At 55.6% G+C, this 15,392-nt stretch overlaps 1 protein-coding gene across 2 annotated transcripts in view; it reads right to left on the reverse strand.

Moving 5' to 3' along the window:
• Positions 1–11,342, reverse strand: part of LOC105695163 (nuclear receptor subfamily 2 group F member 1-A) — a 51,208-nt gene extending 39,866 nt beyond the window's left edge. The window contains exons 1-2 of one of the 2 annotated variants that reach the window (XM_012416516.1): positions 10,577–11,342; positions 948–1,097 (exon numbers count right to left, since the gene is read on the reverse strand). In XM_012416516.1, the coding sequence (XP_012271939.1) occupies positions 948–1,097; positions 10,577–10,913 (487 nt within the window). In that variant the 5' untranslated portion in view covers positions 10,914–11,342. Of the gene's footprint in view, positions 1–938; positions 1,098–10,576 lie in introns of both variants that reach the window. The other variant, XM_012416506.1, reaches the window with a different exon arrangement.
• Between the last annotated feature and the right edge of the window lie 4,050 nt (positions 11,343–15,392).

The raw sequence follows: 15,392 nt of genomic DNA on the forward strand, positions 1-15,392 counted from the left end.
GTCCGGTCTTTCCGCACTGGTCCCGCAATTAAATGTTTACCTATACACCGATGAACCCGTTCGGCACGCTCCGGCCGCGCATGCGTGCGCACTCGATCCTCGATACTCTCTCCGAAGGTTTTCGGATGCGCCGAGCAACGTCGAGAAACGAAAAACGAAGAGCAGAAAGGAAAAAGGGAGGATATCCCCCCTCCGCCCTTCCCAACTATGCAGGCACTTAATAATTGCGATTTGCCCGCTCGTACATCCCCGCGATGCGGCCTTAAGAGCGCGTCTCTGGCCACATTCCAGCACGGCTTCGTCAGATTTCCTCTCGTATTATTTTATTGTAGTTTTCAAGAAAAGAGAGGAAGATCCTCTCCGAGTGTCCGTAGAGGACGGCAGGTGCAGTGGATCGCAATTAAATGCTCTTAAATCACTAAAAGCCCTACCACGCCGAAAGCAGGCAAAACGGAGCGAGAAATACTCTACGAAAAAAATATCAATTAACCGAAGAAATATTTCTTTAATACAAGAATAATTATTCGCCTGAAATAAGCTCACGTGAATTGTGATAACTTCCAAAGAAACCGTGTATCCAATTTATTCGAGTTTATTTTCATGAAATAATTATTTTTCGAATTACATGTTTCATCGATACCACTCAAAGAAACATTTCCCTGGTTCAATGAAACGTTCCATTCAAGGTACTCGAGTCATTTCACTCGATGCATTGTGTGCACTTTCGAGCCTGCATGGGATGCACCTCCTGCACCTTCGGCGTGGCGAGGCGCTTCGAGGGGAACCAAGCACGGAGACGTGTCTTTTTATAAAAATGTAACGTAAAGGAGAAGTCAAAATGGATCTCCGGTAAAAACGTTCCGAATGGACGCGATCTCCGTGCCAGCTTCACGGCCTCGTCCTTGGTCTAATAAAGTAGTTGAAAAAGGGTTCAGTACAATGCATACCTTCCCGGCGCATGCCCATCTTCAGGCACTTCTTCAGGCGGCAGAACTGGCATTGGTTCCTATGGTGTTGGTCGATGGGACAGTTTCGGTTTCCTCGACACGAGTACGTCAGGTTCCTCCGGACGCTCCTCTTGAAGAAGCTCTTGCACCCTGCAAAAGACAAATTATCGATTCAGCAAGATATAAGAATTAATTTCAAGAGCTTTCATTCTGAAAATGAAAGAAACGAAAAAAAAAAATCATTAATTTCTGTACACATTCTTTTTTTTTTTTTCAAGTAAACATATTCCAACGTATATTTTTATACACGTATATTTTCCACATGCCTACATTTCCACGTGTGCGCGTTCCCGTGCGTGCCGTGCGTGTACGACACCGCGGGGCGCGCGGACGTGCATCCCGAGGTCCGAGCCCGTGCACGTCGCGCATTCCAGCCGGAGTAGTTACACGCACGTAATTCAATCCCGCAGGATCCCACGGCGGGGAAATGATGACTCGCGGGAGATGCGGCCGCACGTTTTGCGCGTTTCACGTCGGCGGTCCGACCGGCCCACGTGAGGGGTATCGTCGGCGCGACCGGGACGAGCGAGAGAGCTGGGCCTCGGTGGGCCTCCCCAGTCCTTCCCAGACTTCCCTGGGTCTTCCAGGGCCTCGCTAGCCCAGCCGCGGGGGCCGGAACAATGACACGTGATTACGCAAATTCTGCAACGTGCACAATGCAACCGAGCCACCGCACCTCGGGGTTAACTCGTAAAGAGAGCGGCTTCCACGCGAGAGGCCTCACCGTTATGAGAAACTCCGACTCCCGAGATCGACATTCTCAAGTTCGATCCGAATTGATCATCTCGCGGATCGTGGAATCCCTCGAAATATTTCTTCGGTACAATGACATTCTTCTCCCGTGCAGGAACCTCGAGATCTTCCTCTCGGTGAAATTCTCCGCGCCCCTCTCCTGCTATTATCGCCGATTGAGCAGACGGCATTCCGACGTCGCGACTTCCGAAGGGGGTTCATTTAAAGTTATAATCGCCGGGAGAAACGGCCCCGAAGGTGTGACGCGGGATTCGATTTAACAAACGTAAACCTGGGCGATAAATCCGCGCCGTAAACGCGAGCGCGCCGACGTCGGGTCAAGGGGTCGCGCGGAGGAGCGCGAAGGTGCGTCGCCTCGACTGACAATTAAACCATGGAGCATTATGGTATAGAAAATCGTGGATTTTACTACTCGAGATCGCGCAGAAATCAACTGGAAATCGCAAGCAGAAATCTCTGAAAATCGTTGGAAATGACCGTATAAATTGTTATAAAAAAAAAAAAAAACGTGTTTTCAAATTATTTAAATCTTCCTCGAGAAAAGGCGTCCCTCCGACGAGGGGTTGACGCCGAAGAAGCCCCGCTCTCGAGGCGACGCCCCCGCGGCCACTCCTCGGGGGAACGAGGTCAAGCGTCGCGACGACACGGCCGGTCGCGACGGGTCGCGGAAAACCGCACGCGGCGGGTTAGATCCGATTGGAAACCGCACGAGAACTGGCCGCTACTTTTCCGCTCCGTCGACTCGCCCTCGCCCTGTTAGTCCGCGTACCGAGTTCAAATCCGCTCCAATTTGCGGCGAGAAAACCGCGACGATTGTCGCAACCGGCGCACGCGGAAGAACAGCGGCGATACCGCAGGTGCATGCAAACGATCGAGCTCTTCCCATGTTTTTTGAGCGGCTGGGAAACGCGTCGCGCGGGGTTTGCTAAAACGTCAGCGGAGTCTTCCGCTCGCGCGGCCTCGTTGCGGCGAGCGCGTTTTCCTTCGAGTTGCGACACTCGTCCCCCGCCCGATCGATTGGCCTATCGATCGATTCCGCCGATCGGGCAAAGTCGAACGAAGTCGCGAAATCGCCGCCGCGTGTTAGAGCCGACCTTTCTGCGTCTAATGAGAAGTTGATTTAATTTTAATAGGTCGCGTTTATTATAATGGCCCGAGCAATTACCGGCGGTGCATTCGCGGGTCCCCCGTGAGCGTGACCGCGCGGAACGGCCGCAGGTTGGGAAGGGACACGAGAGGGCACGAAGGTGATCGCCGACGTGCCCGATTCTTGTGTCCCGGACGCGATGGGCATTCCGGTACGTAGGGTGAATTTCACGTTTTTTATCATTTTAGGCAATTTAATGATTTCGACCATTTTTATGAATTTGACGATTTCAACCGTTGTAATAAATTCAACGGAATCATTGGGTCGAGTGAAATTAAGAACAGAGAATTCTCTCGAGTTTATAAAATTACGCAACCCAACTATCTAATAAATTAACGCGTTAATGTCGCTAATTATTTCGGACCCCATGACCGTAAAGGTCTACGTGGAAATATTCGCGGCATGAAAACAACTGGAAGTCCCAACATCGGGACTCCGGAAAACGGACGCTCCCCGAGGGGCGTTCCGCCGTGCGGAGCCAGGTTGAACGCGGATTTTTAACGACGCGGGAGTTGCGGGAGAAAAGGAGAGGGAACACAACCGAGCGAATTACGAAGAGCGAGACTAATGGCCATTACACGCGCGCGAGAGGAGGCGAGCGCGGTCACGGAACGCGTTTCCCATTCGCCGCGGCGCTGGCGATATTTTAATCGATGCGGCAGATAATCGATCTTCAATTTTTCCGATCGAGTCGGATGAAACTCCAGATCGCTCCAAATCCGCGAACGCGCGAAAAATCGCCCTTCCTACGTAGATCGACGGTACGCGTCATTGGCCTCGACACTGTCGATATCGTAATCGATCCTCAATTTTTCCGATCGAGTCGGATCAACCTGCAGATCGCTCGAAATGCGCGAATGATCGCCCCTTTCTCCGCATATCGGCGATACGCGTCGTTCGTGCGCGGTGAATCGTGAAATTCGATGGACCAACGGGTTTCTCTCCGCACGCGGGATTTCTCTCGCGGGGACGCTCCTTGCGGGGGAAAAACTCGACCGCCTCTTCCTGGAGGCTAAAGAAGAGAGGCAAGGAAGAAGAAACCGAGCCCGGACCATCCTCCACCATAAATAAATAAATATAGAAATAACTAACAGGCTCCGAAGAAACGGCGCCGGTTTCCCTGGCGGTGGAAAAATTCGGCTCGTAAAGGTTTCCTTCAATTACGCCGCACGGGGCGCTCGGGCCGTAAATCGCGGTTTAATTGAATTATCCGCGAGAGACGTCGCGCGGAGAAAAACCAGTCGATTTCCGATACCGTCTCCCCTCCCGAGAAATCCCTCTCCCTCTCTTTCTCTCTCTCGAGACTTCCAGGTGCCTTCCGAGATCTCATCCAGATAAATCGATGAAAAAGAATTCCCCATCGGCACTACCTCGTGATCCCGAAGACATTTTCAGCTACGGTACCATCTGACATTTACAGACACGTCACCGCTAACGGTCCACGTAAGAAATTAAATTCAACAGGATTGATCCCTTAATGGGACATTTTTTAACCGTACCGCGAAAAACGATTTTCAAGGGATAGGCTAACATTAAGGCTCTTATCATTCTCCGCGTCACGTTTGTCGCGGTAAGGAACGTATCTCGGTATCGACCGTGAATTCTTCTTTCCGCGTGAGAGATCGCGCCCGGGTAATCGATTAAAAAATGGTCCTCGATCGGAGTCTCGAGACGTCCCTCGCGAGACAATGGCCGCTCGTGCGCATCGCGTCGTCGGGACGCCGTAAGCCTCGCGTTACCGAGCCTGATGACGGTGGTTGACGACGGCGATGGCGGTCCGTCGTCGCCTGGAATGGTTATGGCCCGCGACTTATAATACCCGGGCATCTCCTGGCACGACTTAAGCACCGCCCTGTGCACGAGCCTCGCCCGCGTGCAGCCTGGCCTCTTCGCCGATTATAAACCGTTCCGAGCGACCCCTTCCTCCCGGATGCCTTCCCGAGGCGAGCGAGATTTCCTCGACGAACCTGCGCCTCCGAGCGGGACTCTTTACGGACGTCCACCCGTTTTCATTGCCAGGACTCTTTACGGCCTCCCCCCACTTTCGTTACCTATCCCCATCGGTTCCTAACCACGCGAGAAAAATCACGTCCTCTCCGCGAGATTGGGAATTTCTCGCGGTAAATTTTCCAGAAATTTATTGCCGCGAATGAGATCTCGCCGCGTCGAATTTCCGGAAGAATTCCGGAGAAAAGAGCGGAAGAGGGAAGAAACGGAGGGACTACCGGTCAGTGGCGTCTCGTCGGTGCAAAATTAACGACATTGTTATAATTAATTAGACCCCGTTATTGCAGGGTAACCCGCGATGCGTGCGCGGCTTCGTTAGCGGGATAATTGGTCACAGAGGATGCGTCCAGGTGAGTCGGTAATTCCACCTGGCGCGCAGCCTGGAGCCGTGAACCGCGAATCGTCGACCAATAAAAGAAAAGTGCCCTCCCGTCAAGACATCGGCAGAAAAAAATCCCACCTCTCGACCGATCAAAACGTGGCGCGTCTCACCTTTCCGAAAGCGATCGGCAGGTAAAATCGGAATTCGTCCGGCCTTCACCCTCTCCCGGGGGGAACTCTAGAACTCGGAAAAAGTCGGCCAAGTGCGAGTGAATCCCTCCCCAGGAGAGGGGGGAGAATCGCGTTTAAGTGCGCCCCCCCAACCGCGGGGGCAAATGCCTCCGACAATTAGGAACGCGATACGCAGCGACTCTTTCTCTCTCTCTCTCTCTCTCTTTCTCTCGCGGTGCCCGCGCCCCTTGGAAACGAGATTAATAAAGATTAACAAAGTCGGAATAATAGAATATGATCTCATTAGACCGATTAGCCCGCGGGGCCTGCAGGATGTCTGGCTTCCCGGCGGGCCGTAGGGTAGACGTAAGTCCGTAAGTCCGTAAGTAAGCGCAAGACGTTCGCGGGGGGAGTGGGGTCGTGGAGGGGGCGACCGGATACCCGGTCGCGAAGCCCTCGAGAGGGAGCGAAACCGAGAAAGAGAGAGACGGCGATCTCTCTTTCCGTACATCCCCGGAAGACCCTCGCGATCGGTGCGAATTTTTTGGGCCGCAAATCATATCGTCGGAAATTTTTCCGAGTATAAATTACTCATCGCGAAGAAAAAATCCTGCGATCGAGTACGTCGAGAGAAACGGAATTGGGTAAAGGAAATTTCTTTTAAATCAACGTGAATCTTCCTCCTCGGTAAAATAATTGTCTCCTGTAATTGTATACGATTCCGCCAAGAACGTCTATGTCAACGATATGCGTTTCAGTCAACTATTCCTTCTTCATCGTGCAGGACGTGGAGGCATCGCAGGATTAATGTCAAAGTACGGTCATGTAATTTTTAATTTTCGAGGATCTCATAAAGGGAGTCTCATTATTTCGTCCCCAGGGGGGGGTCGGGCCCGTTACTCCCGGCATTGTCGGGCGAGGAGACGACTCGGCGCATAATTCGCGGGTACTCGCGGCAGAAGGAGAGCGCGCGTTTCCGCGAGTACCCTCCGAGGTGTAACGTGACCGGCACCGACGTCACGTGTAATCCACCGCGAGTAATGTCCCGTCTTAAGCACTGGTTTACCCACACACCGCGGTAATTACTATGATCCTGGAGACGGATACTCTCGAGCGACGTCCGTGCGTGGTCGAGGGCGGCCCGCTCTCCGCGTCGTTCGATATCATCGAAGGTGGACGAGAGCTCGATTTCACCAAAAGTTAAAAAATCGTCGACTCGGCCAAAGGATCGAACCGATTGGATAATTAATCAAAGAGATATCGAGACGGAAACGCGTCACCCCACCAGAGAATCCCGGAAGAGCCGGAGCCCGGCTTCGACCCAACTCGGAACGAGCTTCCGGTTGCGGTCGCGGTGCGGTCGAGTCGCCGCGGAACGACTATTACGGAATACCCGGAGACGGGAAACCCTGTTCCTCGGCGCGCTACCCAGAAGGGGAGGACCCGGGGATCCTGTAATCGGCAGATTAATGTCCTCGCGGATCCCGAAATCAGGCGGGGGCGAGTCCTGGGGGAGTCCCGGGAGTCCCGTGCCCGCGGCAGGACGCGACTCGAAATAGAGGATCGGGACCTCGGAGAGGTACGCAAGGCACGGCGGTGCTCTCGCGACTCGGGCTTTTCTGATTTACTGCCTGGAGGAACGATCGTCCATCGGCACGGAGGAACGGGGGGTCCGAGTCGAGTCGGAAGCTCGTAAAACTCGGCCCCCGAATTAAGGGTCCGCCTTTACGGCCGGGCCTTAGAAATTCTACGGGACGTCCCCGTCGCGACAGGATTTCGGACTTATCTCCCGTGCTTCTCTCGGAAACTCGGTACCTGGAAATCCCGGAACGTCGAATTTGGGAATCAGGCCCAATATGTCGGGACTCACGGGTCCTCAAAACGCGGAGTGCATTACCCCTTGTCGCTGGATCTCGAGTCCGACGACTCCGCGAAATATCCTCGACGCGACGAGAATCCGACGCCCCCGTCACTCCCACTTGCGAGAAATTCGCGTGGCAGGATCCCAGGCTCCGAAATCCACGCACCGGGCCCGCCTTTCCAGAAGTCGCGGAAACCGCCTTGCGAGGTCGCGGGCCCCGCACTCCCGTCCATTATCCACGGTCAGTTGACCACGGGCGGACCAGTTTCCTGCGACGGGCCCGATGCGGTTCCCAGGGGACGCGACCGGGCCGCATAATGCGTGCCGAGGGGCCCTTTAGGCGGATTTCGCAAACCGGGGGAACGGGTCCGGTTTCGGTAGGCGGAACGGCCCGTTGGCCGACCGGAAAAGACCGCGGGGTCATTAATCAAATCCCGAAGCGTCCACTTCCTAGCGTCGTCCCGCCGCGGAGCGCGCGGTTCCGTCGCCGGGCGTTCTCGCGCCCTCGTAAAAATCCGGATTTATCGCCGCTATCCGCGCCCATCCGCGCCCATCCGCGGGATGATCCGGGTTCTGCTTTAATTATATAGCCGACGTTTATCTCTGGGAGCGGTTCGATTTGTAGCCGCGATAATTGGAGGCCACCTCGAGAGAGAGAGGGAGGGAGACAGCGGCCAGCGCCCTCTGCCCGATAAACGCAAGATGGCGGAATACACGTTAAGGAAAGGTGTAAAACCGTTGACAGTAATTGTATAAAATATGTTGCAAAAAAAATAGCGTGTTTCACCTGTTCAAACAAAAAAAAAATCGTGCGTGGATGAACGTTAATTTTTTACCCCGTCCACCCTATTTCCACTAAAATTACGCGGGTAAATCATGAATTCCGCTACTTTGCGTTTATCCGGTGACGACAAGATTCCGGGACGGATCGTCGCGAGAAGGAGCGCTAAATTCCTGGAACGACGCGTGCGCATCCGGGATGCGCAGCGTTCCGCATCGGACGTTCATTGGCGTAATCGCGCTGATTGTCGGCGATCGCTTTATTACGTGGACGGATTGATTTTGATGTCAAGCGATGTCAAACGACCGGGAATTATCGTCAATTTGTCGGGCAGCCGCGTGACGCGCCAATCGGGGGGCGGCCCCGATTATCGCGAAGTGCGCGTGCGCGGTCGCGAAATTTCAGGAACATCCGCAACGAGTTATCGCCGAATATCCGACGGTTCGACCATCCGTCAGAGTGCGGCTCGAGAGCGGATTAAACCGTGGTTTCCACTTCGATCCCCTCGTTCCCCCGGGACCCCCCATAAAAGGGATTCGCCAGACCGAGAGAGATTAAAATTAGAGCAAAATCGGACCCAAGATAACTGAGCTTGATTGCAAATATCGTCTCTGCACCTCGAGAGTGCAAAAAAAAAAAAAATACAGGACTGGAGGTAAACGTGGGATTCAACTCGCGGGCACCGATGTCGATGTCGGTCCGCGGAATATCGCGCGCTTCCACGTCGCCGAGCCGTCGCCGCAAAATGTCGGTTGAAAAGGGAAAAAAAGAGGAAAGATAGGAAGAAAAACCGCATCTCGTTCTAACTGGGGCAATCTCCCAGGTTTTGTCGCTCGCCGGGCAGGAAAGTGCTCGATCGACCTGCAAAGTCATCGGCAATCGCAACGAGCTACCCTCGACCGGTCGCGGAATTGCCGTATCCGGGATACCCGCGATTATCCGCGACATATCCGCGATATATTTCTGGATTTGGATTTCTTATCAGCCGATCACAGGGCGGCGATAAATCATCCCCGAAACGTAAATCACCGTGGCAATTTCGTATCAATAAGAGGCCTAATCCGGAACGATAGGTCGTGGCCATTGGGGGACATAAATTCCGATTTCGCCGTTCTCTGTAGATTCCGATTAAGCGGCGGAGCACTCTTTGCGCGGTCCAGAGCTGGATGCACGCCACAATTCTTCGTTACCCGGATACGTCGGAGTCCGGCTGCGAGATCTTCACCCCCTGGGAGGAGCTCCGCTATTTTTTATTTATCGGGCCTAGAGTTCGCCCCGCGTCGTTATCCACCGACAGGAAAAGAGATTCACGGTCGCAACAAGAAACTGTACCTGCAGGGATATTTCTCTTACATCGACGAAACAATTGCTTCGCGGAAAAACCGGGGGAAAAATACATACCCCATCCCTCCCTTATTCCTTTCAAGGAAAACTTCAATTCACGGATTATAAGGGTAGTTCGTTTCCGGAGGTTAGGATTCTCTCGGTAGACCCCAACCTGCCTGAATTACATCGTTATTAGTCCCTTAACGGACTCGTAAGCGGTCCGCGAACACCCCACCGGGTTATTAATGGGTGGCTCTTTGTTTTTTTCCCCGGGTCCTTTTTTTCCTCTCCGTGTTCCCCGGAGCTCCCCGGAGCGGGGCGCATAAATTAACGGAGCCCTCGGCGCCGCGACGGCGAGCATCTCGTCCGCGGGAAACAGGTGAGGATGCCCCAAGGGTGACGTTCCCGGCGACCGGGACCCCCCATGGAGTCGAGTCGTCGTCGGGTCTCTCTCTCTCTCTGTTTCCGCTCGTCTTTGGAGCCCCTCGTCGAGTTACGGCTCTTTACGCAACGAGGGCTTCCTTCGAGTCAACGGACGAGACGCTTTTTCGCGAGTCCTTCGACGAGGTTATTTCCACGTCGCAACAATTTATTCTCCTTTGAGTTAAATAATTATTCTTCAATTTAACGAAATATTTCATCGGTTCAATGTGATTTTTTTCCCAGGACACGATACGTCCATTAATCGGGGTTCACTCGGAAGGACCGCGTCAAAATAAATAGAACATAACATTCCAGACCTAAGTAACAATCCACGTCGCAATTTCCCGCAATCCCGGGATACATTGTTTACATCGTATTCACAATACGTCCATACTATGTTCACCTCGCAAGAACACCTCGAAATAAATCAACGATGCCAAAACGTTCTCTACACCCAGGGTCAATTTTCGCTCATATGCAAATCTCTCTACCCTCTTCCCCGATTCTCCACCTTCATCTCTCGATGCTAATCATGGCACTGATCATCCCGTTCAATTTGCGTTTATCAAATGAGACACACAGGAATATAACCGAGAATGTTCCGGCAATGCAATCTCTTCGGCGGCACAACGATCACTCGAACTTAGAACAATTGAAAGCAAGTCGAATCTCGTTGAAAAATGAAATTCCGAAAAATAGCTATAAATTCGCCGAGAATCGAATCACCGGGGACATTCTCGTTACGTAGCGCACTGTAAACTCGAGGGTCGAGCACGCACCTTCGCAGGTGAACTGGCCGTAGTGCTTCCCGCTGCTCTTGTCCCCGCAGACGACGCACTCGATGTTGGGCGACTTGTCGGTCTGGGAGCTGCCGGACTGCGAGCTGTTGGCCTGGCTGCCGGGGGTGGTGCTGGGCGGCAGGGGGTCGCGGGGGTCGCGGGGGTTGAGGACGGCGCCGGAGGGCACGAGGCAGGTGATGTCCTCGGGGGTGGCGGAGGGCGTCAGGTGGGTGGCGGGCGGCATGGGCGGGGGCCCGACCTGGAGGGGCCCGCTGGCGGCCGCCGCCGCCGCGAGGTCCCTCGAGGCCCAGGAGGGCGGCGGCGCCACCAGCGCCATGGAGGCGGCGGTGCCGCGCGGCGGGAACCCCAGCTCCAACGTGGTGAACTCGGGGGGTGGGTGTGGAGGCACCCGGCCCGGGAAGAGCGTCGCCGTCGCGGGCGGGTAAACCACCCCGGCAGTCGCCAGGGCGTCCGCGCCGACCGACCCCCCTCGAACCACCCTGGCGAGGATGCGGTCCTGTCGCCCCGGTCGCTCTGCGCTCCCTAGGACGCGGCGCGGCCCTCCGGGGCCGGAGGCCGCACCGACCGCGTCGCCTCACCGGCGGATCCACGCGGCACGGTCCACCGGCCGGCCTGTCTCATTCGAAGCCACGACCCGCACCTCGCTCGCTCGCTCTCGCGCACCCTGGCCGCGCACTCGAAAGGCCACGGGTTCGCCCCGGGACGCGCCGCGCTGGAGACCGCCGAGACCGCTACGACTATTCCCGCGGCCGACCAGAGACCGACTGCCGACTCCCGCGACCCCTGACACCGACCTGCTCCCCCCACCCCGAGCCGCCGAGCCGGTTTCTCGCGGCCCGACCGTTGCCATGGCGACCGAAGGTGGGGTCGAGTCCCGGGCAAGCCCCGTGACGCCTCTCATTGGCCGCGGGGCCGGCTCGAGCCTCTCTCTCCTTTGACACCGGCCTCCCTCCCCCGCCGACCCGGCGACCCCTCCCGAGCCCTCCGACCCCACCCCGACCCCGCCGAGCCTTTTTATCGCCCCCTCCCCCTCCCCCGCACTCCCCCGCACTCCCCCGTGCCTTAAATCGCCGCCACTAACGGACGAGATCGAATACGATTTACGGAAGTCGAACGTTTTCCGAAACGAACCGTATCCCGGAAGAAATCACGTTTGCACTTCATCCGGAGAAAAATAAAAAATTCAATGTTCCGGAAGCCCATCCGCAGGAAAACCGTCTCGTTAACGGATTAATCCAGGCAATTTTATTTTTCTACGCGGACAGGTAGTGGACACGTTTCTATAAAAGTCAGCCGTATCTGTAGCTGAAAATGTCCGATTACGTTAATAGCGAAGGAACCGATACATTTGAAGTATTACGAATTTGTAGGTGCAACGAAAAAATGTTTATCGTCTCGAATCGTGCTCTGAGAAAAAAAATCCATTTGTCCAAAAAAATATTTCTTTCAAATGGTACCAAGGAAATATTTTGCAAACTCCTTTACTTTAGAAAATATTTCTTCGGTTCGATGAAATTTCTGTTTCAAGGTCCCGTTCAAAGAAACGCATCTCTGGTTGAATGACATTTTTCCCTCGGGGTAAAAACCGCAAGTCGAGCGATCCGCTCCCGGAAGTCGGCCGGCGACTTCCGGCGTCGCGACGTCCGCGATCCGCGGAGGATCCGCAACGATCGGGCCGCAATTAGCCGGCAATTGGCGGGCACTCGGAAACGCATCCGGTGGAAGCGAACGAAACGTCCGGTCGGAGCTTCGGTTCGGTTTCCTTCCGCCCCCTCCTTTTTATCCCTAGGGTCGGATGGGGATGCGCGCGGGGGCGGCGGGGTGAGAGGTCAGACGAGAGGGCGGCAGCCAATGGGGACGGCGAGTCAAGTGGGGCGCGAAAAATGGGACGGTCCGCCCTCCACCCTGGGGCCAACGGGGGAGGGTAAGGGCGAGACGGGGCTAAGGGTGAGGGTAAGGTCGCCCTGGAAGGGGCGCCGGGGCGCCCCGACGCCCAGGACGCCGAGTCGCAGGGTCAGTCGGGTCGCAGCCCTCCACCCCGGCACCCTTGTCCGCCGTGCTCTTTGCCCTCCCCTCTGCCCGGGACTTCGCTTCTTTCCTTTTTTCTTCTCTTCCTTCCTGCTCGACCCGTTCGACTTTTCCAACCCACGGCGCCGGCGCATCGCGTGCGAGTCGCGGTACGCGGTCGCGAAGAGCGGACGAGCCGTAACGTCTCGCCCGCGACCGAAACGGTCGGAGAAAATCGTACCGATTTTTTTCTCCTTTTCGGCGAAACCGAGCGAAACGACTTCGATTTTTTTTTCCCATCGCTAACAGGTCGAATCGAGGGGCCATCGATGCTCCTCTTCCTTCCGTTCTTCTCCCGCAATTCGAATTATTCATCCCCCGGTGATGGCACGTAAAACGGTCCTACAAAAATCGACGCGTTTAATTTGACACTTTTTCGAAGCTCCCGCGGAACGACTTCGATTTTGTTTACGATCAGCCGATCGGTTTCGCGTGTATGGTGCAAAAGCATCGTATGCGTTCGTCTAATTTTTCGAGACCGACAGGCTCCACCGACGAAGACCAAACTCGAATATGCGAGCATCTAAATGCGTCGATCGACGCGACCTCCTCCCCCGTTAGGTTTTCGACTCTCCGTCGTATCTTTAGAGGAAGGGACACTCGATCCGCCGCGGCCGCACCGTCGACCGGGGCGGAAATAGCCCGGCGACGAGATCGGCTCTGGCACTGGCCCTCTTGAACCGGAGTCAATAATGCGGCCTTTGACAGAGCGGCGATCTAAAAGTCGCCGTTGACGTTGCAGGGTCAGATTTAGTCTCCGCGACCGACGCCCGGGCGAAATTCTCGTCGCGGCCGCCTCTTTGGCTTCGGCGGATTCTAACCCGCACCCTCTCCGAGGCGAGGGGTAAAAAAATCGAGCCAGGTGATTCCGCGTGGGACGCGGTCGCCCATTGTCCCAGGGGTCGTCCGGCCATTGTCGTCGCGACGCATTAGCGGGGTGGACACCTGGCGACACGGAAGTTGGAGTACCCGGGGGTGGGGGAGTTCCCCCCGGGCCGCGACGCGGATCGCGTGTCGAAAAATCCCGGCCACCCCGAGGAAGCGTCGAGGAGGGGTTTCGCCCCCGCGGCCTGCCACGAGTCGGTCGACTTTTGGTCGACGAGGGTGGGTAGCCGGGGGGCGCCCCCCGCCGAGAGGGTGGGCTCGACTCGACGAGGGGGTGCGCGCCGAACAATGCGTTCGTTCGATGCGCTCCAGATATGATTACCGGAAACCATCCCGTAATTACTTTTTGTACTTTACGCGCCCCCGACCCCCGCGACTACCCCCGATGCCTACCCCGATATGCGCCCCCCGGCCGCCTTTCGTCACGCACTTTTTCCCGCATCTGTCGGCGATTAGCGATATTTTCCATTTTTTGGGGAGTTCCTTGATAAGAGGGAATCTTCGATTGACGTTTGCTTCGAAGTAGGAGAAAAACCGATCTTGGTCGTGCGGTCGTAATTTTGCGGTCTTCCCCTCCCGGTCTCGCCGTCTTGCTCCTCCAGTCTCCCGATCTCGAGATCCCGATCCCCGCCGAATCAGCTGATCGGAGCTTCTTCGGATGACTGCCGCCGGTAGGGCGAAAGTCTCGGCCGCGATCACGAGCCGATCGGGGGCACCCGCGGCCCTGCATCCCGCAGCGGAGATATTACCGCGGACTGTCCGCCCTCCGCGGCCCGCAATCTTAGCGCGTCTTTGATAGGTTTATTACAGCGAAGTACCGTCCGTGTGCCCGGCGTACACAAAGCGTCGCGGAGCTTTTTGATCCGTGGAGCCCAACCGGAGGCCCTGGTAAAGCTGGCGTCGATCGAAGCCCCCGTCCCCCTCGCCCCTCCACGCTCCACCATCCTATTTCCACTTCGCGAAGAGCCAAGCAGAGGGTGAAATTTCCTCGCGTCTTCCCCGGGCACGTCGAAAAGAGCTTTTGAAACCGGCGGAAAAAACGGCGGCCGCCGGTCTCCCTCAAAGGGGGTCCAGGTCTCGATAGAGAACCTCTGCCACGAGAGGAGCTTGTAGGTAGGTGCCTATATTATGAGTGCGTTCATATTTCCTGTGTTGCCGCTCCTCCTTCCCTTATCTGCTTTCTCCTCGGAGCCCTTTTGTTCGCACTCTTTCGACTGTTAATGCCGCGAAATTAACTCCAAGAGCGAGAGACGAGATAAAGGGAGAGCAAGGAGAGCCAGAAGGGGTGAGAGAGGGAAGAGCGAGCAAAGGAGGAAAGCTGCGAGTTTAAGAACTGCTCCGCGCCTCGGGGGGGGGGGAGCTGCCCCCCGTCCCGGGGGGTGGCCTCCATTGTCCCGCGAAAGGTATTATTTTATCATTATCAGTAGCGGGCGGCCGCGCTTAATTAATTTATTTATGAACTCACGAGCTTGAGCACCCGTTCGCCGGGTTTGCCCCCCTCCACCCCCTTCTTGTCGCCATTTTCAGGGAAGATCCGCAGCCCTGGAAAGTTTTGGGGCTTATCATCCAGCTTATCGCGATCGGCTCGACCGGAGGACTCGACTTGCCCGGTCTCTCGTTATTACGGATGCAATTTGTCTCCGGGGTCGCCCTCCACCCTCTGAACTTTGCCGTCAACCCTTCCGATATGACAAAAATGACTCTGGACAAAAATATTGCTAGCCCATTTTCCAGGGTTCGAGTTTGTTCCAGCAAGTGAAATGTCTGGTTACGGCGGCGAATTATTTTTCTGCGCGTGGGGAACGAGGACGAGTTCCTTCGTCGAATGTTTCGGGGACCACGG

Source organism: Orussus abietinus, unplaced genomic scaffold (assembly GCF_000612105.2).
Source record: "Orussus abietinus isolate OABI.00-Male unplaced genomic scaffold, Oabi_2.0 scaffold73, whole genome shotgun sequence".
NCBI lineage: Eukaryota > Metazoa > Arthropoda > Insecta > Hymenoptera > Orussidae > Orussus > Orussus abietinus.